General features: G+C 38.3%; 2 protein-coding genes across 5 annotated transcripts in view; one reads left to right on the forward strand and one right to left on the reverse strand.

The window, feature by feature from the left end:
• Positions 1–1229: 1229 nt before the first annotated feature.
• Positions 1230–27888, reverse strand: part of GTF2H1 (general transcription factor IIH subunit 1) — a 32358-nt gene continuing 5699 nt past the window's right edge. Inside the window, exons 2-17 of one of the 4 annotated variants that reach the window (XM_060159551.1) lie at positions 25214–25382; positions 21230–21422; positions 20271–20436; positions 19248–19341; positions 17216–17365; positions 15787–15866; positions 12464–12591; positions 12263–12350; positions 11909–11947; positions 9480–9568; positions 8983–9100; positions 6885–6975; positions 6290–6405; positions 5122–5214; positions 4828–4935; positions 1230–2746 (exon numbers count right to left, since the gene is read on the reverse strand). In XM_060159551.1, the coding sequence (XP_060015534.1) occupies positions 2660–2746; positions 4828–4935; positions 5122–5214; positions 6290–6405; positions 6885–6975; positions 8983–9100; positions 9480–9568; positions 11909–11947; positions 12263–12350; positions 12464–12591; positions 15787–15866; positions 17216–17365; positions 19248–19341; positions 20271–20436; positions 21230–21422; positions 25214–25367 (1794 nt within the window). In that variant the 5' untranslated portion in view covers positions 25368–25382 and the 3' untranslated portion in view covers positions 1230–2659. The remainder of the gene's footprint in view (positions 2747–4827; positions 4936–5121; positions 5215–6289; positions 6406–6884; positions 6976–8982; positions 9101–9479; positions 9569–11908; positions 11948–12262; positions 12351–12463; positions 12592–15786; positions 15867–17215; positions 17366–19247; positions 19342–20270; positions 20437–21229; positions 21423–25213; positions 25383–27888) is intronic. The other 3 variants (XM_060159552.1, XM_060159553.1, XM_060159554.1) reach the window with 3 other exon arrangements.
• Positions 16038–16835, forward strand: LOC132525224 (heterogeneous nuclear ribonucleoprotein A1-like). Its single transcript, XM_060157759.1, has one exon. The coding sequence runs from the start codon at positions 16038–16040 to the stop codon at positions 16833–16835; it is 798 nt and encodes a 265-aa protein (XP_060013742.1).

Below are 27888 nucleotides of genomic sequence, written 5' to 3' on the forward strand. Positions count from 1 at the left end.
AAGCAGATGTCACAAAGTATCCTACTCATTTTGCAGTGTTAAGTCCAAAGTAGACTAGCACTACTGATTTTATGTTTTTCCAGGAGAAACTCATTCTCCTAAGGCATGACATGCTTTCACTATACTATTGTATTTTGCAGCCCTTTGGGCTAATGGGACCCACTAGGCAGAATAACCCCATAATGTGATTTGCTGTAAAAGAAGTACAGAATAGAATTGGAGGCAGGAATGACTGACGGGGCAGTCAAAGGAAAAACTATGCAGTGGAAGCCTGGGCTGGGGAATAAAAGCTTCCAACTTCACAAGCATCTTGTCCCGTCTCAGTGACTGCTGAAGCTTAGCAGTTTAGAGTAAGCTCTGACACTTACTGGGGTAAATTACTTAACATCAAAACCATTTCTGAAGGTGCTAGGAACAGTACTGGTTTATCGCAGCTCTCAATCACCAGCGGCTGCTATCATTTTCCACAATGTGAAGGTGGGGCCGTAATAGGTCTAAACAGCTGCCAAAGTTCATTTTGAAAGGACTCCAAGGATCAAATATTTCAAATGTAAGCTGGACTTGAAAGTGAGAGCTACCTCTGGTGAAATCCCCCTTAAGTCCTTCATTCCTTATGAGACTTAATCATACACCGTAACGAAAGTCTTTATTCAGTTCCCTCTTCTATTTACCAGAATTCCACTTTAATTTGGACCTAGTTTCCAGTCTGGATTGTTCCAAAGCCTTCTAGGTTTTGGCATCCCCAACTGCTGGACTTTTAATCCAACAAAACAAACAGAACAAGCAAAATACCCTGAGAAAAACAACTCATGTGCTTAAAATTTTCTCCAGGTCCCCCATGCCTAATGGGTAAGGTCTGAATTTCTTATCTTGGCCTTACAAAGCCATCTGAAACCTGAATTAAGCTGATTTTCCCAGCCTCTTCACTTCCAACTCTCCAATCCAACAAACACTCTTGTCCCAACACGTGTGTGTGTGGGTTTCAAAGTCTTCACATCCTCATCATGCACTTCCATGTTCACCCTTCAAGGCTTAGCTAAAATGTTACTTCTTTAGTGAAGTCCACCCAATTCCCCCAATGGTTTCTTCCTTCAGGTTCCATTATATTTATCACTTAATCTTTAACAGAGCACTCAACAGAGCATTTTATTTCTTTACGTCTGCCTTTCCCAGACATACTCCTTCTTCTATTTCAAACATTTTTCTATCTGCTCGATTGCTATTGCTTATAGAGTAGTTGTGGTAATAATTCATTTGAAATGCACTTTGTAAAACTGTGAAGTGTAACACACCATTACTAAACTGATCTGAAGGAGAAATGGGACGGCTGAAGCAGAAGAATGATGTTGCTACTTTCCTTTTACTGGTTCAAAGTCTGAACAGGTTGAAAACCTGTTGTAGCCATTTTATGAGAGATAACCAGCTTGTATAATGGCTTAAAAAAACGAGTAGCCCTCGAGCAGCCCACCCAAGTAAGTACCACACATAAGGAGAATCCACAAGATGTGTTACAGTTAAAAGAGTATCTATAAAAAGTTTTACTTTTTTCTGTAATTTTTAATATAAGACATCTAATGTCTTAGATAAACGGTGAGTTGATACTATCAGGAACAAGATATGGCACAGATTCCAAAAACAAATTTTTTTTTTTTTTTTTTTTTTTGCATTTAGGCTTTGCAGTCACTATGCAATGATTATCAATTCGCCAAGGACCGTAACAGTCAGATACTGGAGAAAAAGAGATATGAGAAACATCTTTTATTTTTTCTAAAGAGGTGAAAATAAGTAAGATTTCTTATATCTCTCACTCATAAGATTTTTAAACTCTTAAAAATGCAATTTCTTTTCAAAGCACATGCCATCTTAAAAAAAATCTTAGCAATGTACATTTGCACTCAAAGAAAAACATGCAGCGCATTGTCCTCTGACAAAATTCTGCATAAAAACCCCACACGACTTTCTGCAAATATGTCCCCTCTTTATCTTTTAGGGACTCCAAACCACAAACATTCAGTGCAATATTTATTGTTTCTTATTTCCGTAGGAAACACAGGACCAATGATGTCTTCTGACTACAACTGTTTCTGGATGGCTGAGCAACAGTCTCCCTCTGCTTTATTTTAAAGTACTCTCTTTAGCTTGCTGATGTAAGGTACAACTAGAATTCAGCAAAACTTGAGGATCCAAGTGGAAGATGGAGGAGAAATACTTAAGGTGTACCCTGTGCCATAAACTTAGGAAAAAAAATTTACACAATAACAAAACAAAACCAAAAATCCTCAGATTTTATCAATGCACCCTTTTAAAAAGTTTTTTTTTTTTAGATTCCTGAAAGCAGCTTAATGTGAATCAAAAGCAGTTCCTGAGTAACTGCTGTAAACAGTGTCTTTTTAAAATATATATATATATATATATATTTGCAACTTAGCTCATTTTGGTTCTGCCTTAATTTACCTCCCTAGCTTTTAGTTTAATCCTAGTTCCCTTCTTTTCAGTTCTCAATGTGCAAGTACAATAGCATCAGCTCCGAGTCGGCATGGTACAGATGTTTCTTGTCACTTCTGTGTGATCACCTGCATGTCTGACAGGCCAGGTTTCCAGAGTCACTGCAGGTCACAGTTCTCTCAGTCTCACAGAACCTGTGAGAGCCACGGACACTTCACGTTTTCTTCATCAGACGCCGTGACTGCCATGTGTGGAGCTTGTTGTAAGCTGTCTGGAGCATCTCCTCTATGTGACTTACCAACTGAAAAACATAGCAAGACACTTAGGCAACAATGGTAAAGGCTGGGGAAGTTACTGCTTCTGACCCAGATCTGGCACATACTTCAGTGCTGTTCCCAAGCTCTTTTCTGTTTCTCCAATGAGGTAACATGCAAGCCCTCTGTGAAGGTGTTATCAGACACATTTTGTATAGAAAGGTAAGAGGGATGGTGGGGTATAGTAGAGGCTGGAAATTCACCTGCTTTGCCTGCACTGTATGTCTGCCCTGTCATTAATCAGCCATAGGACAACATGAAATCCTGGGTTCTAGGCTTTAGTTTCTTTTGTCAAATGAGAAAGGTGAACTAAACTGGTGATTTCTAGATATAAACATAAGCCTCTTGACTAAGATCAAGAGGGTAGCATCAACACTAACTTAGAGAAAATTTGAAAAATGCCCCACTCCCCTGAAGCTTCTGAGGCAACAGGTCTGGGATGAGACCCAGGAATCTTTTGATTTTCAAAAGCTCCTCCACTTAATTCTGCTGCACAGGCAACCTTGTGAAGCACTTTTCTATGTTCTCTAGGGTCTTTTCCAGGTCTAACACTTCAGGATTTCAATGTAACTCAGCAGATTACAGAAAAATCTAAATGGTCTCAAAGCTTCACACAAGTATTATGTCATGCCTTAGGTCAGGACTACGTATCTTGAGCAGAAAACAATTTTACCCTCGTCACAGACATAACTAGAAGTCAACAGGACCACACTGATCTAAGCTGATAAAGACTCCTAAGGCAGAGTGTCTTTGGATTATCTGTTTCCTCGGAAGTGGAGAGTGTAATTTACATGGTTGGAAGTAAAAGTCTTATGAAAAGTCTGCAAGTCAATTTTGGCAGTATGGGGACAGAGACCAGGAAGTTCTAAATCCTTGTAGCATGCCAATAACTTAGATTCAATCTGAGATAGTTAAAAACAAAATAAACTCTTATTTACCACACCTGTTATCACTGTGTGTGTGTGTGTGTGTGTGTGCGTGTGTGCGCGCGCGCACGCGTGCGTGTGCGCACGTGCACAAGGGGGAGTGTTATGTTATTTACTTCTGTCCAGGAACTACACTGCTCCATAGGCTGCAGTGGCTCCACAGAACCAGTTAGAAGAGATGAACGCCACAGCCTCCTGTAAGGCCGCACGTGGCCTCAGAATCCTGTTGACTACAGTGCTCCAGGCAGTGACAGTCAATTGAGAAGGCACATAAACTGAAATCTACTTGTCACCCTTGCTCTGCTGTGGGAAGACACTTCGAGCTTCTTTTCTGATTATAAATAACGTTGTTATATTTTAAGAAAAACCACTTAGAATGTTTAGGGAATAAAAATTTACTAAAAATATTACTGATGAAGATTTTTCAACTTTCAACTGTAAAACTTGTTTTGATTATCCTACTCACTGAAACACTGAACTCTAAGTTTGTACATACTACTTTTTTCCCTGTCACCTCTGAGAAGACCTGCATTAACACATAGAGAAACAATCTTGTGTGGTTGTTCTAGCCTTCCATTAAAAACAACGCTAAAAATCCTGGGCATAAGGTGACACTTCTTACCCACTTGCCATGCCCTGCTGTCAACCAGGGAAGCTGAAGGCAGACCATAATCCAGGAACTGTTCAGCTTACTTTCATAGAATGGCAATTCTACCTTTCTCTGCATTGCTACATTTGTACTTGCTACTCAGGTTTTCAAAATAAATACCCTTAGGAACATACATATAGGTTGTAAATCTATAAAGAAAGGCATGTAGGTGATTATTACAAATCCTGGTTAGTCATGGCCTTGAGAGAGTGGGACAGGGACACTCAGGGTACTGGTTCTATTTTTACCATGATTGGTGGGTACACAGATACTTGTTTTACTATTTAAAAGAGCAAATGTATTTTATACACTTCTGAATGTATGATACATTTTACAATTAAAAAACTATTCCTGGGACTTCCCTCGTGGTCCAGTGGTAAAGAATCCGCCTTACAATGCAGGGGACACAGGTTTGATCCATGGTCAGGGAACTAAGATCCCACATGCCACCGGGGAACTAAGCCCGTGTGCCGCAACTACAGAGCCCACGCACCACAACTAGAGAGAATCCCGCGCACCGCAAGGAAGAGCCCGCGGCACCGCAACGAAAGATCCCGCATGCCTCAACGAAGATCCCACGTGCTGCAACTAAGACCTGATGCTGCCAAAAATAAAATAAATAAATGCTCTTAAAAAAAAAAAAAAAAAGCAGCCTTAAAAAAACCCCCAGTATTCCCAACAACAGAAAAAAAACAACATATATACTCATTTACAGGAAAACAAAGTAAATTTCATCATTTTACTACACAGAGAAAAATATTAGGCCAAAATTAAATTGTTGCCTTACATTTGTGCTTAAATACTGTCTCCGAATTTTTTCTTGGAATGGGCAGAGTTTTGTAACTTGGAATCGTTCCAAATTACTTTTCATTTTCACTACCTAAAAAAAGATGAGAGAAATAATGAATTACAGACTCTCAAAGAACCTACAGGGATCAAGAGAAAAACACACATAAGGTTTCTTTTTCTTTCTTCTTCTTTTTTTTTTTTAAGATTAACTGGCTCCACCAGGCAGAGAAGCAATATTGAATATATTCAGATTCTTTTGGTTTATAATTCATATCCTTCCTGATGTTTTTTGTGCATGCGTATAAATGCATATGTAGAAAATATACAGTATACACTGTTTTAAAATTCCACTTGGTTTAACGGGAACATCTTTAAGTCATTAAATACTAAGTCGTCATTTAAAATGGATGTATCTTTAACCAATCCCTTTCTGGTAGATATTTAGACCATTTCTACACAGACAGTGGTAGAGAAACATCTCTATGGCTCAATATTTGCATACATTCATTCTTAATTATTTCCTTAGGTTAAGTTTCTAAATGTTGAATTTCTGGGTCAAAGCGTGTTTTAAAAAGGTAGTACTTGTAGTGGAGGAAAGGACTCTCTTCTTAGCAACTCGGCCATCACTGATCATTCTAAGTTTTTTATCCTTTTACAAATTATAGATGAAAAATGTAGCTTTAAAGATAATTTATTTGAATACTGAGTATGAAAATTTCCTAGGTTTATTGGGCCACTTGCATTCTTTAGTGCATCGCCTGTTAAAAATGTTTTGCCTATTATTTTAAATGGGGTATTTATCTTTCTCTTAAAGATTGTTTGTAAGAGCAATCTATATAGTAAAGCTATTACTACCTTTTTTTTAAATTGAATTATAGTTGATTTACAATGTTGTGTTAGTTTCTGGTGCATAGCAAAGTGATTCAGTTAACTTTTAAGATGCACGATTATAAGTTATGGAACTGGTCTGGATCTCAAGTTTCTTTGTATACAAAATGGGTGTCAATACCTACTCCATCAGGATGCTGTGAGGCTTAAATGAAACAATATATGCAAAGTAGTGTTTGGCACATAGTAAACATCCAATACAATTTTCCAACTTCAAGATAACACTTCACTAAGTTACACTACTACAACAGCTGGCTGTGTTTGGAATCGGTTCTGACCTTTTCTTCTAGGAATGGCGTATTAACGGGAAAGCAGGACCAGAAGTGCCGTAGAAGTTCCCCAACAGCCACATACAGGTGTTTCAATTCAGACTGAATATCATTTGGCACCATCTCTGCAAAAGAAAAAGTGGTCCATAGGATAAAAGCTATTTTCCCCTGTGTGTGGTCTCTGAAAGAATGACAACTCAGAGAATAAATCTGAATGCGCACTCTACCAATACTAAACCAAGGATGTGCTATTCTGAGACAAGTTACTGATTTTGTGGCTGAAAGACCACAGAATTTAAATTTCCTTGGGGTTTTGGAGAATTTTCAGGTTTTGCTTTAAGAGGTAGGAGAGGAAAAAAAATGTGTGACGAGCAATATCACACATTACTAGTGTGACACAGCAACGTGCCACTGTTTGTAATATTAAAACAATACTGAAACATCAACTCTTGTCTAAATATGCTTTAGGATCTGGATGCATAAAAACAAAACAAAAATTCCAGAAATGTCTCAAAGAGAAACCAATAAAACTTAGCACTCTTCTCAAATTGCTCTTCTGAGGTTATTTAGGTAAAGGGACAGCAACATGAGGTCCAGCACATACGGTTTATGGCTTGCTGTGTCCCTCCCTGCATCAGTGCTCCTCCAGGTGACAGTGCTGTGATGGTACTACTGGCAGCACTGCTTGAGAGAACCTGAAAGAAATTAAGACAAAAAAGTGGTTTCTCTCTTTTTTGGCCATCTTTTTTACTTAACATGTCAGTTCTATAGCAAAATGTCCAATAAGTCTTCATTCCTGTATAAATACATAAGTTATAGCAACCAGAGTGAACCACTTTCCATGAGGCTAGAAACACAATATGTGTAGAAACAGAATACCTACCAATCTTCCAGGAATACCAGGCAAGTCCACAGGTACTTCAAAATACACAGCTTTTGTCTAGTCAAGCCCCCCTGCCTTTTTTAAAGTATAGTTGATTTACAATATTGTGCTAGTTTCAGGTGTACAGCAGTGATTCAGTTACACATGTACATATCTATATTCTTTTTTTCACTCTTTTCCATTATAGTTTATCACAAGATACTGAATATAGCTCCCTGTGCAGTAAACTTTTATTGTTTATCTATTTTCTATATGGTAGTGTGCATCTGTTAATCCCATACTCCCAATTTATCCCTGCCCACCACCCCTCCTTCTCCTTTGGTAACCGTAAGTTTGTTTTCTATGTCTGTGAGTCTGTTTCTGTTTTGTAAATAAGTTCACTAGTACTATTTTTTTTTTTAAAGATTGGGAGTGAGTTATTTATCTATCTATCTATTTATTTATTTATGGCTGTGTTGGGTCTTCGTTGCTGCATGTGGGCTTTCTCTAGTTGCTGTGAGTGGGGGCTACTCTTCATTGCTGTGCATGTGCTTCCCATTGCAGTGGCTTCTCTTGTTGTGGAGCATGGGCTCTAGGTGCATGGGCTTTAGTAGTTGTGGCACGCAGGCTTATGAGTTGTGGCGCATGGGCTTAGTTGCTCCACGGCATGTGGGATCTTCCTGGACCAGGGCTCGAACACGTGTCCCCTGCACTGGCAGGTGGATTCTTAACCACTATGCCACCAGGGAAGTCCCTGTACTATTTTTTAGATTCTACATAGAAGTGATATCATGTAATATTTGTCTTTCTCTGTCTTAGCCAAGCCCTTACTTAAGTACCAACTTAACTTATGAACTCTTAGCACTGAAGGTAAGAGTGCTAAGGTAAAACTGAGTTTAAGGAAAGAAAAAAATGACAATAAAACAAATGTTAAATCCTTAATGGCAGCTGACATAAGAAAATCCAGCAAAGCAGAAATATACCATTTGTCACTTTTCAAGAAGTGAATACACCTAGCCAAAAGGGGAAAAAACCCCACATTCCCCACTGTCTCCATATCAACATTTAGGGACATAACTGATCTATCTCTTCATTGAGTGCCTAACAAGTACCAAGGGCTAGCCATGGAGAGGAACAAATCATTTGCTGAATAGCTCAAGCGCAGGTTTAGTGTGTCTCAGTGGAGTTTTTACAAGTAGAAACTTATGTGTGTATGAAAAAAATATTTAACTTGGTGTAAAGAGCACATTATAGGACAACTATGAGTCAAGGGGACATGAATGTTCACTTCATTCCTATTTCCTTTTGTTAGAAATGTTATAATGCATTGTAACCAGAAGTTTCAGTGACTGCTGAGCTTGCCGACTAGTCACTGGCTACACTCAGGTATACACATCCGAGGGCAGATGACCTCTTCATGTGTCTCAGATGATGAAATCACTTTTTTAGGGCTGTGCGGAAGAATCTAAATATTGAAGACTGACCACAGCTTAAAAAAGTTAGGTGGACCTACTTTGGCCCAAGGGCCAGATCTTGCACAAGTATAGTATCTAGAGAGTGATGTCCAGAAATTTGGGGAAATCTGGGAGATTTTTCCAATAAAACTGTGTATATGGAAGAAAAAATCAGCAATCACAAAACTCATTATCTTACTTTTCATCATCATCTTACCTTCAGGTATGCCAAATACCTCTTTTCTCTACCTCTTTTTCAATTTATTAAGCAGAAATATGTCTTTAAACCCCATTAAAGTATTAGTTTTACAGTTCAATGTGAATGTGCTCATAAACTCAGAAAACAGAATGGGAATTCTGTTTTTCAAACAGTACAAGTCACCTACCTGAGTTAATTTGGGTGTATAAGCTTCCATTTCTTGTCTAATACTTTGAAAAGAATTAATAATGTCCTGACTTGTTGCATACTGTAGTGACTGGATTGGAGTTGGACCATGATAGTACCTGAAGATTAGCAAAGAAGAAATTACTAATCACACAGAATAAAGGTGCTCAACATTTGCTTTCAAATATTTTAGCAGTCTCAAGACAACATTCTCCCCAAAGTAAAGAGTTAAAGATATTTCAATAATATAATTGAATTCCTGTAAGGGCAATAGGAAGAAAACAGCACAGATTGCCAAAATTTATTTTCTTGGCTTCCATCATTTAGGATCCTTTCCTGAGATGCAAAAAGTAAATTTTTAAGGAAATAAGATACTGTATTTTATGGTAACAAACTAATTAAAACTTGAGTTCTATACTTGCAGAATATATTCTGTAATGACTTGTAATATAAAACTATTCCGTCTCAAGTTAATTTAATATTAGTCACCAAACTTACCTATCTGACTTCTTGAGGTTTAGTGCAATTGTTTTTATGGAATTATTTTTTCCCAAGTCTTCATATTCAATGGACTCTTGTAACTTCGCCTATAATTATCAACACAACATTTTTTATTGTAAAGTTCTCTTACAAAAGTAATGAACATGACTGAAAAAGGAAAACTGTACAGAGGATAAAATATGAAGTCTTCCCAAAATGAGTCTCACTTCCTAGACATGACTGCTCTACAAATGGCTGAACCCATTTTTTTTCACCATCCACTTACACAGAGTACCTGTTTTCCTACACTCTGACCAAACTAAGCATTACTGAACCTTTAATATTTGAAAATTTGGTAGATGAAAATGTGTATTTTACTATTTTTCTCCCCAAATATAAAAAAATAATTTTTTTACATGTGTTGCAAATACTTCTCTTCCAATTTGGTGTTTTTCAATTTTAATTATTCCCTTTATGCTTATTCTTTCTTTCTGTGGGTTAATTTTTTGCTTAAATCTTTGATCCACTTAGAATTATTTTGAAATAAGTAGTAAGGTAGGGAATCTGAGGGTTTTTTAAAATATTAAATTATTAATCAGTCCCCTTAACACCATGTGTAGAATAATGTCTTTCCCCACTTATTCTGAAATGTCATGTTTATCATATATGTATTTAATCCCTCCATGTAATAAATATTTGGGTTTACTTCTGGATTCTTTATTTTGGTTTTACTACTGTGTTTTCTCCTGGACTAGTAACAAAATGCTATATTTCTATAGCCTTATAATAAAAACACATTAATTATAAGACACATGGTGACAATCTATGTAAACATTTGGGAAAACAATTTTACAATATTTCATCCCTACAGAGCTATGGAATTCATCTGGTTAGCTCTCATCTGTAGCTTCCCAGACTAGGATCAAAACGTTTACGATATTAAATATACCTCAAAAAAGATCAATCTGAAAACAGTATTTAAACTGCCCCTATTTTAAGAGTCTGAATAGTCCTCTTGTAGTATAGGAACAGATCTGACCTCAGCATGCTATTCAGAGTAACACATCCATCAGTCCCACCTTACCTAGACTCAGCCTAAGCTTTTATTATTTTCTCAGCTCTACACCCTTGAGCCAACTTCAAAGCATACTGATGTCTTCATTACCTTTCCCATATGTCAAGCTCATTTCTACCCCTGCTGTTACCTTACCCAAGTCATGTCCCAACCTAACCTCTTATATAAATCCAAATCCTAAGCCTCTGCCAAGGCCTAGTTATTCACCTTACTTTCATACTTAACTGAAAGCTCCATGAATATAATACTTCTGGATCTCTCATTCTATAAATCCTTGCAGAACACACAGCAGACTATTGACTTGAAAAAATATCTATAGAGTCAGTTTATCACTGAATATTGTGAAAATTAACACAATGATTTTTGACAATTCTTTCACTACCAAGAATCACGAGTATTTAGTGCAATATTGCAAAGAAAAGCATCACTTCCTACATTTCTTCTTTAGCATCTCTAACTTACATTTTAGATTCACTTTGCTTAGTTCAGAAAAGAAATATCTTACTTTGTTAATTTTAAAGGTGTATATCCCTGTAGAAACATATTAAGTAACTGAAATATATAAAATAAAAGACTCGCCCATAATCCCCTTTTAAAAATCATAAACTTAATTATATCGTATTAGTCTGTTCTGTGAACTTCATCTACTTGCTCACTCTTTGGTTCCTATTGTAAATCACACAATTACTATACTTTAAATTGTTTTATAATTATTCTTTTGATTTTGTTTTACCTGTAGACACTAAATTCTTTGAGGACAAGAACCCAATCTTATTCTTTCTTGTTTCCCACCACCTAATATGGCATGTAAGGCAACTCAAAAATGCTTTCTTGAATTTAATTTTAATGAACTGAACTATCGTATGGTATATGTGAACTCTTTTTAATTCAACATATCATTAATCCTTTTAAAAAGCCATCAATTGCTGCATGCATCAATCTCCACTGTATGGATGTATCACGGATATTAGGATGGTTGCTATTTTCTCAATTATAATACTGCCATGAGTATCTGTATCTGAATCTTTGCACACATCTTTATTTTTTTTAAAAATAAATGTCCAAAGTGGAATACTATCCAGAAGTGGAATTAAGGGTATAAACCTTCAAAAATTTAATACATATTGCCTGACTGCCCTCTAAGGAAGCTTTATCATAACTTATTTTTATAACGAGGGAGGGAGGAACTTAAAAAAACTGAGGGATAGCGAAGCTTGGCAAAGTTGCAGGGAGAGAAGAAACATACAAGTAGGTAACTGTTCATATTCCCCCACAACCTCTTTTCAGTATTTAATGAAAGACATTTCCAGTTCTGAAATGCCAGGCTTTAACATGAGGGCCAATCTTATCTTTTAAAATCACATACACTAACCTTTAGTTTTTTCTTTCTGTCATAGTCTTTGTTGATACTCTTTCCCAGAAAATAAAACTGTATGTTAATATGTGTATGTGTCTACAGGTGAAGGAAAAAAATAAAAATAAAAAAATAAAACAAAACAATAAAAACAGTTAACAGACTTGAGTCCATGGAAAGCAGGCTGGCAGGCCAAAACTGAGGAAGTACTCTTTAAAATGTTCTACAATTTAAGCCAAATGCTTAACATCTTGGCCAGAAGGAACTGAGTCATCTGAACTGATCAAGGGTCAACATAAGGTACTCGCAGTCAGTTACATAAGGTATCTGGAGAAATGTGAGCCGTAAATGTCCCAGACTTTTTACCCATACCCTTTTCACTGCTGGCTGAAAGCAATCTACATCTCCAGAATTTCCATCAACGCTGCTGGGCTCGCCATTTTGCTCATTTTGTGCTTCTCTGAAAACAAAGGAAAAAAAATTAATGTTGAAAACCACAGGCAGAACAACAACAAAACTCCATCTGGCTATCATGGGAAACCCAGTTACTGCATCTTAGCATGTGTACTTAACTGTTTCCTGAGACCTGCTGCCAGGACCATGGCACTGTGATGGTTAAATCTCTTGATGATGGCAGCATTACTATTCTCTCTTATGGATTTAGAATTAGAAGTAGATGGCACAGAGGAAATGCCATAGCCCTGTGAGAAACAATTTAGTAGATTAAAAATTAAAATAAACTTCTGTTTTTCTTATCTATTATGAGAGACATGTTGAGCCATAAAAACTTTCTGGATGACAGGACTTTATTAATTCTAAGCATTATCAAATACTTACAGGTAAACATTTAAAAATAAGTGACATTATACACGCAAAAAATGAAGAAATACTACTAACTGCTTTTAGTATCACAAAAATACCTTAACTGTTAAGAGCTGCATTTTTTTCCTAAAGAGCAATTTTGGATCTAGATTAAAATACTAGTTAGTGGGACGTTGGGCTGTAAGTCAGTACACTTAGTTAAAACTCACAGGGGCTACGAAAGAAGTGGTCACTCCCACCAGGGTGGGGTATAGGGAGGGTAGGGTAGGTTCAAAAAAGCTTCACGGAGCACCATAAGATGAATAGGTGCTTGCAAGGCAAAAACGGAGACATTTCAGGAAGAGGAAACTAAACAAAGGTATAGAAGTAATGTAATACATATTGTGCCATGGGTTTGTATGTTGTTTGGTATACCTGGAATGAAGGGTGGGCCAGGGATTGGTGGGACATAAGGTTAAAGAGGTATGAGAAAGATCGTAAAAACTCATATGCCATTCATTCATTTATCAAATAATTACTGAGTGCCTAATACCTCCTATGTGATGGGGATAGGCCAGTAATAAGAACAGTCAGCCTCATGGAACTTACAGTCTACTGAAAGAAGACTGACAACTGACAAGTAAAACAAGGTAAAAATAAGACCACTTTTGAAAGTGACAGATGCTATGAAGAAAATAAAGAAAAGAAATGGAGAAAATAAAGACACAGTGTAGTGACTGGAATGGGAGGAGATACTTTAGATAGGGAGGTTAGGGAAGGTCTCACTGAAGAAGTAACATTAGAACACATGTCCAAAAGATGGGTAGAAGCTAGTTAGGTAGAAGAGCAGGAAGAACGAACAGCAAGTGCAAAGGCCCTGAGGTAGAAAAAGCTTGATACGGACCTTAAAGAAGGCAATTATGTTTGGAGCACGAATCGAGTGGAAACAGCCCCAACTGAGGGAGAAGTAGGCAGAGGCCAAATCAAGAAGAGCACGGTAGGAGTTTTCATTTTATTCTAAGTTCAATGAGAAACCACTGAAGAGTTTTACATAAGGGGGGCATTATGATCTGATTTGTAACTCTGACTGCTAGGGAAGAATAAACTATAGGGAATAAACGTTGAAATAAGAAGATCAATTAGGAGGTTAATGCAAGCCATGAAGCAACGGTACCCTAAAAGCAAGAGGGTGTAAATGTCTACGGAGACAGAGGAGATATAGACAGATCAGAGATGTGTTGTTGAGTGCTTGTTGATCAATTGAATGTTGGAGGTGAAGAAAGGGGAGGAATCAAGGAGACTCCTAGGTTTTGGCTTGAGTAACTGAGTCCATGGTAATGGTTTTGTTTTTTTTAAACTGACATACGGATGACCCAGGAAGAAATAGGTTTTTGAGAATGGGAATCAAAGGTTCTATTTTGGACATGTTATGTTGAAGGGTGTCTGTGAACTACCTAAGTGAAGATATCAAGTAGGGAGTTGGATATATGATTTTGGAGTTCTGGGGTTAGACAGACCAGGACTAACTGGGAGTCATCATTACATAATTAGAATTTGAAGCAATGGAATGGAAAGATGTATTTACAAGGAGGCTCAAGTCTGTATCCTGGGACAGAACTACTCGAGGATGACAGGGGAAAAAGAGGCATTAAAGGTACAACTGAATCAACCAACATTTTAATTAAAAGGATTGGATATATAAATTTTTATATATCCTTACAAGGGAACACTAGTTGCAAGTCTGTACCCTTAAACAACATCTCTCCAATTTTGCTACCCCTCCCCAAGGTCAGAACTATTAACCTCATTTACAAGAAAACTTAGAAAAATGTTTATAAACTACAGTTTAAGCCAGGTAAGTCTATGTACTTAACAACTGTGTGGTATGTTTAGCTCAGATTGATAGTGATAACAGGAAAAGTGAAGAAAGGTATGCACAACATACCACCATTTTTATTAAAAAAAAATTAAATTCCCCCTCCATCATATTAAGCTGTATCTTTTAAAAAAATATTTAAATTTTAATTTAATTTTATTTTATTTTTGGCCACGCTGCGCAGCATGTGGAATCTTAGTTCCCCGACCAGGGATAGAACCCATGCCCCCTGCATTGGAAGCGCGGACTCTCAACCACTGGACCGCCAGGGAAGTCCCTTAAGCTGTATCTTAAGCTTCATTTTCTCCAGGTGATTAAAGAAGGCCACATTTGTAACGTGTTGAGATTCACCAAGGAAGTGACTGAATGCTGAGAATTTTCAAGAAAACAACTGAATTTCATTAGGGAAATGACTCACTGGGACATCAAGGATTACTTTCTGTTAATTTAATAATTTAGACTATAGGACACAATTTTAACATTGGTTTTCTCACCAGGTGCATGCATACACCAAGAGGAAAAAGGGGGGGGGAAGGAAGGAATGAGCATGTTTATATGGCCAACAGAATAGTAGCCAAAGGAAGGGCAAGAAAATTAAAAGGTAACAGTGTCAAGAGAATACCTGAGGAAAGCAGGTTCCTTCCTAGCCTAGAAGATAGAGGCAGGGATAGAATTAGCCTTGATCAGAAGGGATCACCTATTTCTCCGTGACTGGATAAACTTCTCAGTCTGGAGTCACGATGCTGAGGTAGGTGCTCATACTTGATGGTCTAGCTGTTGAAACATATTGGGGCTAATATAGGGTAAGGGTCATGACTGTGCTCAAGATCTGGCAAATAGTGGGCAACCAACAATGTTAACTTTTCCCTGTATAATAATATTTAGGCACATTTATTTAGATTAATGTTAGATACAGCATAAAAAACATCGTGTTAAACCTTCATTAATACCTAGGCAACTGTTGATGGGGGAGCTAGAAAATTCTTTTAAAAAATGTTTTACCAATTCATATGGAAATTTCAGTTCTCCAAGGCAATCTTAATAATAAACAGTGCTCTTGAAAAGCACTTTTGATAAACCACTCCAAATAACAGTATTTTGTTTGTTTTACCTTCTAACAAGTTAGAATATCTATACTCAAGGCAATTTTAAAATTATACAAATGTTGAAGACTAGGAAAAGACTGTTTTCTCTCGTAAATCCTTTTACTACTACTTACCTCATCTAATGGTTTATCTTCCAAAGCTGTCAAATCAAGTAGTGGGTTTTTCACTCCCAATGAAACCATTGTTTTTAACCCTAGAAAATCAATGAAACAAAAAGTGATTAAGTTTTCCTTTCTCAGAAATAAAAAAAATCACTAACAGCATTAATGACGAGAGCAGCAAATTAAATGCTAGAGTGTGTTTCTGCCCATGGACGCCGCCGAGTAAGCATCGTTGATGTCTCCCCGCCCCCTCCACTGCCGTCATGTCTAAGTCAGAGTCACCCAAAGAGCCCGAACAGCTGCGGAAGCTCTTCATTGGAGGTTTGAGCTTTGAAACAACCAATGCGAGTCTGAGGAGCCATTGTGAGCAGCGGGCAGCGCTCACAGACTGTGTGGTAACGAGGGATCCAAACACCAGGTGCTCCAGAGGCTTCGGGTTTGTCACATATGCCACTGTGGAGGAGGTGGATGCGGCCATGAATGCAAGGCCACACAAGGTGGATGGAAGAGTGGTGGAACCAAAGAGGGCCGTCTCAAGAGAAGATTCTCAAAGACCTGGTACCCACTTAACTGTGAAAAACATTTTTGTTGGTGGCATTCAGAAATATCACACAGTGAACGGCCACAACTGTGAAGTAAGGAAAGCCCTATCTAAGCGAGAGATGGCTGGTGCTTCATCCAGCCAAAGAGGTCGAAGTGGTTCTGGAAATTTTGGCGGTGGTCGTGGAGGGGGTTTTGGTGGGAATGGCAACTTTGGTCGTGGAGGAAACTTCAGTGGTCGAGGTGGCTTTGGTGGCAGCCGCGGTGGTGGGGGATATGGTGGCAGTGGGGATGGCTGTAATGGATTTGGTAATGATGGAAGCAGTTTTGGAGGCAGTGGAAGCTACAATGATTTTGGCAGTTGCAACAATCAATCTTCAAATTTTGGACCCATGAAAGGAGGAAACTTTGGAGGCAGTAGTTCTGGCCCCTACGGTCGTGGAGGCCAATACTTTGCCAAACCCCGAAACCAAGGTTGTTCCAGCAGCAGCAGTAGCTACGGCAGTGGCAGAAAGTTTTGATTACTGCCAGGAAACAAAGCTTAGCGGGAGAGGAGAGCCAGAGAAGTGACAGGGAAGCTACAGGTTACAACAGATTTGTGAACTCTGCCAAGCACAGTGGTGGCAGGGCCTAGCTGCTATAAAGAAGACATGTTTTAGACAATACTCATGTGTATGTGCAAAAAAACTCGAGGACTGTATTTGTGACTAATTGTATAACAGGTTATTTTAGTTTCTGTTCTGTGTAAAGTGTAAAGCATTCCAACAAAGGGTTTTAATATAGATTTTTTTTTTGCACCCATGCTGTTGATTGCTAAATGTAACAGTCTGATCATGATGCTGAATAAATGTCTTTTTAAAATAAATAAATAAATAAATGTGTGTCAAGGATAAACAGTTACCTTTTTCATCTATTTTGGCACATTCTGCAAAGAGGTCCTTTGACCCAGTATTCAGCCGGTCCCTGTGAAAATAATGGGACTGAAAGAAACGTGTCCAGAACTCCTTTTCTGTCATGTTGTGGGGAACATTTTCTGCATATTTCATTTTTACTGTGGAAAAAACCCATAATAGTTACATAGTGAATTTCCAATTCTTAAAACCCCTCAAATTAGTTTCAAAATAGCAGCAAAACTAGATTATGAAAGTATTCAACTTTACAAACTGTATATAATAATTGTAAATATAAAATATAACTTGAGAGATTAGGTGAGGCACTACCTTTATGAATCTTAACAAATTACAAACAAAACCTTATTTTGAATATTTATTTATTTGGCTGTGCCAGGTCTTATTTGAGGCATGCAGGATCGTCATTGCAGCATGCAGGCTCTAGTTCCCTGACCAGGGATCGAACCTGGGCCCCCTGCATTAGGCGTGCAGAGTCTTAACCAATGGACCGCGAGGGAAGTCCCACAAAACCTTATTTTGTACCAAGAAAATTAACGAGTTTCAAAGTTTTAGTGGAAACACCAAGCTTTTTGGAGTGAGACTTGAATCTGCTTATTTGATCACTTACATATGGACACTTTTAATCCAAGGCATCATGTTAGGTGCTGGGGAAATAAATAAAGATCTCCATAACCCACTGGACTATCAGTTCAGCACTCCAAATGCTTACACATTGTTCAATAAGTAAAGAGATTAAGAGGTTTAGGTCTCTTAAGCTGGAGAGCCTAAGTTTAAAATTCTAGGTCTGCCACTTACTGTCTGTGTGATGCTGGACAAATTACTTAATCTTTCTTTATCTTGGCTTCCTCATCTGTAATGTGGGGGTAATGATAGTACCTACTTCATAGGTACTATCTGTGATGATTAAATGAGTTAATATACATAAAGGCCTTAGAATGGTGTCTGGCACACAGTAAACACTACATAATTATGTTATTATCAGAAAGATAAGAAAATAATTACATTATAATGTGGTAAGACACAGAGCCCTATCGAAGGAATGGGGAGGGGGCTTATATCTGCCTAAGATAGTCAGGATTTTACAGAAGTGGCAATGAAGTGATGCTTGAGCTGAGTCCTGTGGGAGAGAGATGTTTCCTAAGGACTAAAGGGGCAGGAGTGAGGAAGTATAAAGAGAGAATAGTGTATAGCTTGAGAGCTTTGTTTAGTTAGAAGAATGACTGAAGCAGCTGCTCTCAACCTTGGCTGCACATCGTAAATCACTAGAGCTAGAATCAAAACATTTATACTTTTAGGATGATTTCTGCAAGGGAGGCAGAATGAAGGATGATCTGAGTTAGTGCTGTAGAGACTCATTTATTGATGCCTCTGGAGCATGTCATCTTACTCATGTATGTTAAAGGGTATATAAAGTTTAGGAACTTCCCTGGTGGTCCAGTGGTAAAGAATCCATCTTCCAATGCAGGGGATGCAGGTTCGATCCCTGGTCGGGGAACTAAGATCCTACATGCTGCGGGGCAACTAAGCCCGCGTGCTGCAACTACTGAGCCCGCACACCTCAACTAGAGAGCCCGTGTGCCACAAACTACAGGGCCCACACACTCTGGAGCCCATGTGCTCTGGAGCCTGCACACCACAACTAGAGAGAGAAAAATCAGCAGGCCACAACTAGAGAGAAGCCTGCATGCTGCAACGAGGAGCCCATGCACCGCAACTAAGACCCAATGCAGCCAAAAATAAATATATACATAAAAAAGAAAAAATAACTTAAATATTAAAGAAAAAAAGTTTAAGAACCACCAATGGTAAGAATGGGAAAGTCATCATACCAATGGATTGATGACAGCACATTATATGCTAAGCCATTAGTATCTACCACATGTCAGGCACTGGATAACGTACTTTACATATTTTATAGCACTTCATCAGGAATAAAGGTAAAGCCTTTTGCTTTTCAATGATACATTACTGAATTCATCCAAACAAATATTTTAACTATCTGAAAGAACTGATTCTTCTTACCTGCTGGATAGGTCCTAAATATGGACTCAATGATATCAGTCGTTAAATTGTATCTCAGACCATTACATCCATCTGTTTGGGGTCGGACATCAGCCTAAAATAAAGACCACATATATATCTGTATTTGTTAGAATATTGGGGGAAGATGTCTAAGAACCCAATGAACACTGGACAAAGGTGGAAAAACAGACTCTCTGAATGAAATACAGACAGAGATAAGTCCCTCACCTATACTTTTGGCATAGAGACAGGGCTCACAGAAGCCTGACCTGGTTTCACATAATTTTAGCGAACTGTAAAATCTGCTTTCTGAAAATACAACATGGTCAAACAGGCACATTTAAGTGTGGCCAAAGGCAGATATCTAGTGGAGATTTAACATAAAACTTATACAGTTACCAAATATTTAACTATTTAGTTACTAAGTAGTTAAATATTATCTGATTGGTTTCTTTAGAAGGCCTTATTAATTCAATTCACTGCTAAGCACTCAGAAAGATGCCAAACACGTAACTGCTACTCAAATTTTTGTTAAATGTATAAATACTGCTTTGGTTTTACCGTCACTTTCTAATTCCACACATAAGGTAGTCTCAATTTTCCTCTTAAGATACATTTTACAAATCTTACTTTTTTATAACCTGGTGGTCATTATACGTTTAAACTTTGCATTGTAAGTAAAATATTGCAATCATTAAAAAAAGGTAGCTGAAAGCCCTAAATTTAAAAGTAATAGGGGAAGTAAGCATTAGTCCAGTTGCTATAAGATTCTTTTTCAAAAGTCCATTTGATTTCCAGCATACTAGGGTCAAGTCCAGAAAACTAAGAAAATATAACTGGCAAAAAATATATAAATTAAAAAGGACACTGTATGTATTTTAAAAATTATTTTAGAAGAATACCATGGATACTGAAGTATCCACTAATTTACTTGAAGAAAATGCTAAATTTTACAAAAGAAGTGGCATCGTTAACACATATACCACGGTTTTTTCCCTTTAGAAATCTAGAAGGGTCACATACCAGAAATGCTGCAGAAATGCCAACATCCTGCTTATGATTAGATGTGGAAGAACTCTCTGTTGCATTCACATTTAAACGATTGGCCCAGAATTCCTCAGCACTGATCACCTGACTCACAACAAGGTCTTTATAAAGCTGAAACAAAACAGGATCTTCTTGCAGCATTCTGGTGATAGAATATATCGAACATATTGAACTTTTAGAATAAAACATCATTTAGGTAACATTCAAAAAAGACTTTAGCCACATGAAACACCCAACTTTCATTTTGTGATGACTGAGCGGCAGAGGTCATTTAGTTCATTTGTAATTAAAAGCAAAAAAACATTTTTGGAGGAACAAATGTAAGTGCAGATAAACAGAAGTCAGTCTGAAGAAGCAAAGGCTAAACTCTTTGAAGGCATGGATTTGGTCTTATTCATCCCTATATTCCAGTGATACAAAGGCTGTATTTGTACTGTACTGTATTCTTTCACAAAAAGGTGAATGGGGAAGAGAGATTTTCTAGCAACTAGTTTTTCATGGTGATAAGCACCTGGAGCCATAAGCACAGAAAGACAATTCATCTTATCAGAGATTCTCATTATTTTAGAATGTTTGCTCAACTTTTTTACAGTATGACTACTTTCAGGTTTCTTATTCACATACACATTTCTAATGGTTTAGTATCTTCTCTGTGACAGAGAACTAGAGAATTAAGGGACCTTATTAGCACCTTCGAATCGCAGTTCTGTTCCTAATCAGATGTTAGGTTTGAGGCAGTTCGTCTGAGTTTATCTCATCTGCCGAAAGCCAAAGCTAGTAAGATGCTAAAGTTAATAACCAAACTCAGAGGTAAAGATAACGAAGCCCATATTTTCCTAAACTACACTGTCAAAGCACAAGGGTGAGAAATAAACTACTACTTGACTGGTGAGAACCTAGCATCTCTTTAAAAGGCTGTTCTTTTCCTCCTTCACCTGTTTTTCTCTTCCAGTTCTTTATTTGCTTTCCTCTTGAATTTGGGCAGCAGCTGCTGAAGAAGGTCTTTCACTGCATCTCGCTCTTTCACTGCTGTGCTTTCATTGGAAAAATGGAAGTTAGTTGTGTCCCCTGCATGCAGGACCAGCTGAAGTTGAATTTTAGCTTTTCCTTCTGGACTGATTTTCTGGCCTAAAAAGAAGCATGAGGCTAGTTAGATAAGGACACTCACACTGTGGAAAGTCATACAATAAGTTACTTCTCTCAAGACTCAGGCTTCCTTTGGGCTTTAGTTGCCCTATTCCAATCTTGATGCTTCAGCAGAAATGTACAATTCTCAAATAATCCCATATAACCAGAGCATGGTTCAACAAATTCGCTGCTAGCACTTGGCTTCCTTCTTCAGTATCCTTTTTGTGTGGCACTTCTCACCCACTGCTTCCACCTACGGATACTAAAGGGCTTTGGTTTCCACTCAACTGGGCAGCTTTCTTAAAAGCTTTCTAAACAGCCAACCCAGAGTCCTGAATCCACCCTGAATAGCTGCTTCCAACTGACAATATCATTAATAAAAATGATTTGTCACGATTCAAAAAACTCCAAAACATAGCCCATGGCCTAATTAGTAATTGCGAAGGAAAATACATAATTTTACATTTGAGAGATCAGGTGTCAGCACTTTAACCAAGTGACCAAACTTAGCCTCATTAAAAATGGAACAACCTGACACTATGGGCTTTCTGAGGTGACAGAATAGCAACACCACCACTTAGGTGTTGTTCCTGCTGAAAATGTCTAACTTGAGTATAATCAAGCCTGTAGACCTGACTTTTATAAGAAATACAGGTATACAGGAAAAAAATGAAACAAAACCTTGAGGAGACCATCAGACTGTGTGATATTCTACAAGCCCATACTCTTAAAGAACAGACAAAAGAGGCTACAACTACATACATGAACCTAGACTAGGTATTGGTTAAAAAAAAAAAAATCACAGGTATAAAAAACTTTGGACAACTGGGGAAATGCAACAATGGTCTGGATATTTATTAAAATTTTCTTGGTGTCATAAAATTATAAGCAAAGTGTACACTCACATAAAAAAGCAAATATGGCAAAATTACTAATATTTAGATGGTATACAATATACACATATACATTGTACTATTCTTTAAACTCTTCTGTAACTTTGAAGATTTTCATACTAATTTGGAGCTGGAAATGTCAAAATATACCTACATAATAGAGATCTTGTATTCTTAAAAAGTGGGCCTCGTGACTTGTCTTCTTCATAAGGGAAACACATGAAGGGGCTTTGTCTCACTAAATGGGTGACTAATGGTAGTGTGAACACATTACCTAGAGCTCTCTGCCCCAAGCAACCTACTAACACTTAAATAAACAGGAACTTTTTCAATGAAAATGCTGCTTCCAAACCAACAGTTTAGATGAAATACCTTACTGCCAAAAAGAGCAATATGAAGCAATTTACACTGTCAGCCAGCCTGTTCCATTATCCCATACCTCCAAAACAAACTATCACTCCTCTCTACTATCTCTTCTCAGTCACTGCTTTATTCTTGCTCTATCTTAGCTCATGCCTCTGAGAGGCCTACTTTTGAAGTTTTTTAACTATCTAACTGCTAATTTTCACCTTAGTAATGTATTATTGACAACTTTCAATGGCTTCTTTCAGAAATGAGCATTCTTTCAAATATTCAGCTTAAAATGAAAACTGATCTGGTGCAGATCTAAATTTGGGTATGTGCTCTCCTCCCCAATAGCTGAGAAGAATTGTTGAAATACAGAAGATAGGCATATTCTTTTTTTTGTGGCCTCTCCCGTTGCAGAGCGCAGGCTCAGCAGCCACGGCTCACGGGCCCAGCCGCTCCGCGGCATGTGGCATCCTCCCGGACCAGGGCACGAACCCGCGTCCCCTGCATCGGCAGGCGGACTCTCAACCACTGCGCCACCAGGGAAGCCCAAGGCATATTCTTTATTGCATGCTGTAAGTATCATATTGAGTATGTGTTTTTGCAAAGGTATAAGGCTAGCTTCCCGTTTAAGAGAAATGCTAATACAGGCAGTTCCTAATTTATGAGTCTATTGTAGAACAAATGTTAGTTTGTTAAGACTACTATTAGAAACTTGGTGAGGCATTTCTCCACAGAAACAAAGGTTTGAAAGGAAGTAGTGTTACCAGGAGAGTGGACAAAGACCAGATAGCTTAGGCAGTACTGAATTATGATGAATTTTAAACAGTATTTCCTTTTGAAAATTAAGATTCTCAGTTATTTCAGTGGAGAAAGATGATCTTGGTCATTTCCAGCACCAAATTAGAGGTAAGTCCTTAGGGCAACTGTTTATACACAAAGGACATTTGTAAACTGACCACTTGCAAGTTGAGGATTGTCTATGTTTTGAGGTGTCATGTTCCTTGAAATCTGTTCAGGATTTTATCTAGGAGAAGAATCTCATATCCAGGAAAATAAATGAATCCATATTAATGGTCACAGTTAAGATACCACAATTTGTTGAGGGCTTTGTTACCCAACTCCCCTGGGGTCCCTCCTATTCAAGATCTTTTAGTTAGGTGAATTGCAGAAATCCCTTTCAGAGTACAGGTTCTAAATCCCAGGATTCACTTGGTGCCTTTAAACCTAATTATTATTGAGCCACAAAGTACCATGTCCTTTGGGTAATAAACTCAAAGTTAATTTTGCAAATTTGAAAAGAGAAGGGGTTTTGATGTTAGCTTTCATACCTGAAAATCATAAAAAGGATATAAAAATATTATGCTCTGTATTCCTCCCATCTACATTTAGTATAAAACTAAGTCTATTTTCTCAACAGATGATGGATGGCCACATAACCAAAGATTAGACGACTTTACTTAAAAGATACAATTTTATGCCAGGGCAATCTGGCATCATCTATCAAGCTTTTTTTTAAAATAAATTAATTTATTTATTTTTGGCTGCACTGGGTCTTCGTTGCTGCACGTGGGCTTTCTCTAGCTGTGGCGAGCGGGGGCTCCTCTTTGTTGCGGTGCGCAGGCTTCTCATTGCGGTGGCTTCTCTAGTTGTGGAGCACGGGCTCTAGGCACAAGGGCTTCAGTAGCTGTGGCATGCAGGCTCAGCAGCTGTGCCTCGCGAGCTCTAGAGTACAGGCTCAGTAGTTGTGGTGCACGGGCTTAGTTGCTCTGCAGCATGTGGGATCTTCCCGGACCAGGGCTTGAACCCATGTCCCCTGCATTGGCAGTTGGGATTCTTAACCACTGCGCCACCAGAGAAGTCCATCTATCAAGATTTTAAATGCATGAACCATTTGAACCTGTAAGCCCACTGCAGGGATGTATTCCATACATAAAACCTCAAAAAAATATTAGTGCATAGACCAATACTGCAACATTGTTTTCAATAACAAAATTCTGAAAACTTCCTAAATGTCCTTCAATAGTGGACTGGTTAAATACATAAGTGTAAATCCATTCAGTGGACTATTATGCAACTCTTAAAAGAAGGTATGGGGCTTCCCTGGTGGCGCAGTGGTTGAGAGTCCGCCTGCCGATGCAGGGGACGCGGGTTCGTGCCCCGATCTGGGAGGATCCCACATGCCGCGGAGCGGCTGGGCCCGTTGAGCCATGGCCGCTGAGCCTGCGCGTCCGGAGCCTGTGCTCCGCAACGGGAGAGGCCACAACAGTGAGGCCCACGTACCGCAAAAAAAAAAAAAAAAAAAAAAGATGGTATGTGTGGAGATCTTTATGTGAGGTAGATTTACACATGTAAAGCTGTACATACTCTATTATTATAGAAAAGACAGGTTACAGAATAATATATATTCAATGATCCTACTCTATAATTATTTTTATACAGTTGATTTTTTGACATTATAATAAAAACCCCACAGAGACTGTATAATCAGTCTTCTTATAAAGTTACTAACAAATATGACATACATCAGAGTTAGTATAGCCGACTTACATTTAATATCTGCATACATATGGCTGATGGTAAATCTATCTTTGCCTTCAGGTGCCCAAGCAATTCTTTCTGCCATGAGGTACAGAGCTCCATCCTGCTTCTTTTGTCGCACCTTCTTTACAATCAGCAAAACTTCTTCAGATGAAGTCGCCATGACGGCTAGAAGGTGCTAAAAAAGACAAAAAGATTTCACATCTCAGTTAGGGTTGGATTCATTGACTTGAGTCCCTTCCAAATCTAAAATGAGTAATAAGGAGGGAAAAAAGTCTTTTCCCTCTTTCCGAGTTGAAGATAAAGCTGTATGGCGTTATTCCTTTAAAATCAAATTTCATTTTGCTCATACCACAGGTATGAATTTACACAACACTGCAAGTTGACAACACCTGGCAGTTTTCAAACCATTTCCACATATGCTAATCAGTATTTTCAATTTATTTTCCTGTTATATTATTAAATCTTAAACACATGATTTGACTACAAATATGTGGTCTGTAACCTATATTGCAGAACTTTAGAATTACACAGCACTCTATTGGATATTTAGTTCAAATTTGTTTCAACTGAAAAAACTAGGAGCCAAAGGGTTTGTGTGACCTTCCTAAAACCACTCCTAGATCTAAAACCCGGTCTAATATGCTTAAAAAAAAAAACTGAAAGAATTTAACACTTAACACTTCAGATGCTATCTTCCCCATCTTTTTTTTTTTTTTTTTTGTGGTACGCGGGCCTCTCACTGTCGTGGCCTCTCCTGTTGCGGAGCACAGGCTCCGGACGCGCAGGCTCAGCGGCCATGGCTCACGGGCCCAGCTGCTCCGCGGCATGTGGATCTTCCCGGACCGGGGCACGAACCCGTGTCCCCTGCATCGGCAGGCGGACTCTCAACCACTGCGCCACCAGGGAAGCCCTATCTTCCCCATCTTTTAACAATCAAATGTCTTCAACTGCTCTCCAGTCTAAGCGGAAGATTCATTTGTATATGGCTAATTTGTTACCTAGGAAGAAACAGCTTGGAGCTCCCCCCAGGTTCACCCCATCCTGGGAATCTTAAGCCACCCAACCCAAATCCTAGAGTCTTGAGTGTAGCTGTCTGGAATATGAGGCTGAAAAGGATTTTGAAGCTGTTTGGGCTCAACAGGAAAGATGCCATGATTGATGAAGTCTGCCATGGGCTGCGATGGGGAAAGTGGTGGCACAAATGGCACATATATGCCATTTCTGGTGAAGTTATGACTTTAGCTTTCATTCCCAAAGGAATGATTTAAAATATAACTTAAAAATATTTACTTCTTCAGGTACAAATTATAATTTCAGAGAAGTTAGCATATCTAAGTGTCATAAGAATTAAATTTGAGCAAACAAGTGAAGCTTTATTGTAACATTTCTTATTCACTGAAAGTGATTTAAAAATCAAAAATACAAGTAAAAAAAAAAGAGTGAAATTTTAATTTCTCTGAAGTTGACTACCTGAATTTTGAATAGCCAGATCTTCCCTTTTAGTTTCCTTACAGGCTACTCCACCCCAAAAATGGAAAGGAAAAGGGTCAGTGTGAACACATTTATTCAATAGTTCTGTACTGAGCCAAGAAGTCTAGGGATTACCTGAAGACAAATGTCTGCCAGTAGTGATTTCTGCTTTGAGAAAGCTTCCAGTCTAGTGAGCAAGATGTGTGTGTGTGTATACAAATTAGAATGTGTAAAGTCCCAAAAGGGAGACAAAAAACAGTTCTGAATTACGACTCAGAGGCAATTAACTTTTTCACGAGAGGCTTTGTCAAATATTTGTCACAGATATCTTAGGGCAATAAAAATAATTCAGTTATAATTAACTGAACAAACAAGATGCAAATCACTAAATGCATAGTCCTTAGGTGTTCCGTTTGATGCGTTTTGGCAACTGTATACACCCGTGTACCATTACCCAAAACAAGACAGAGAACATTTCCATCACCCCCCAAGTTCTCTCATGTCCCCTTCTAGTCAATTCTCTTCCTCCCACCCTCGAGCAACTGTTTTCTGATTTCTATCACCACAGATTAGTTTTTATCTGTACTAGGATTTCATATAAATGGAATTCAGGCACTATGTATGCTTTTGTCTCTAGCTTTTCGCTTAACATGTTTTTGGAAATTCACCACATTATTACATGTATTGGTAGTTTATTCTTTTTTATACAGAAGTTAGTTATGAATTGGGTCTTGAATGAGGGTTTTGACAGAGAAAAGGCAATAAGCATTATAGGCAAAGAGAATGGCTTGGGGCAAAGGCTCCAGACTCTCTGCAAATGGTTAGTAGTCCACTCTGGATGTAGCACAAAGTTCATGATGGGGATCAGTGGGATATGAAGTTGGACAGTTAAGATGGAGGAAGATAGTGGAGAATACCCCCCTATGTGGCAGACAACAGAAAACTTCTAAAGATTTGAATAAGGGAGTGATTTGTATTTTAGGAAATTAATCTGAGGCAATATGAGAGAGACTGAAGGGAGGACCAGAAAGGGTCTGAACCAGGCTGGTGGCAGTGAGAATGGAGAGGAAGAGACAAGGAGGAGTACTGAGGAAGCAGGATGAATAGACACTGTGCTGAAGGAGGTATCACAGCTGCTTGCTCATACCCCACTTTTAAGCCTAACTGACATGAGTACAGCGATGCCACTCACAGAAACAGTAACAAGGAAA

Source organism: Lagenorhynchus albirostris, chromosome 9 (genome assembly GCF_949774975.1).
Source record: "Lagenorhynchus albirostris chromosome 9, mLagAlb1.1, whole genome shotgun sequence".
NCBI classification, from domain to species: Eukaryota; Metazoa; Chordata; class Mammalia; order Artiodactyla; family Delphinidae; genus Lagenorhynchus; species Lagenorhynchus albirostris.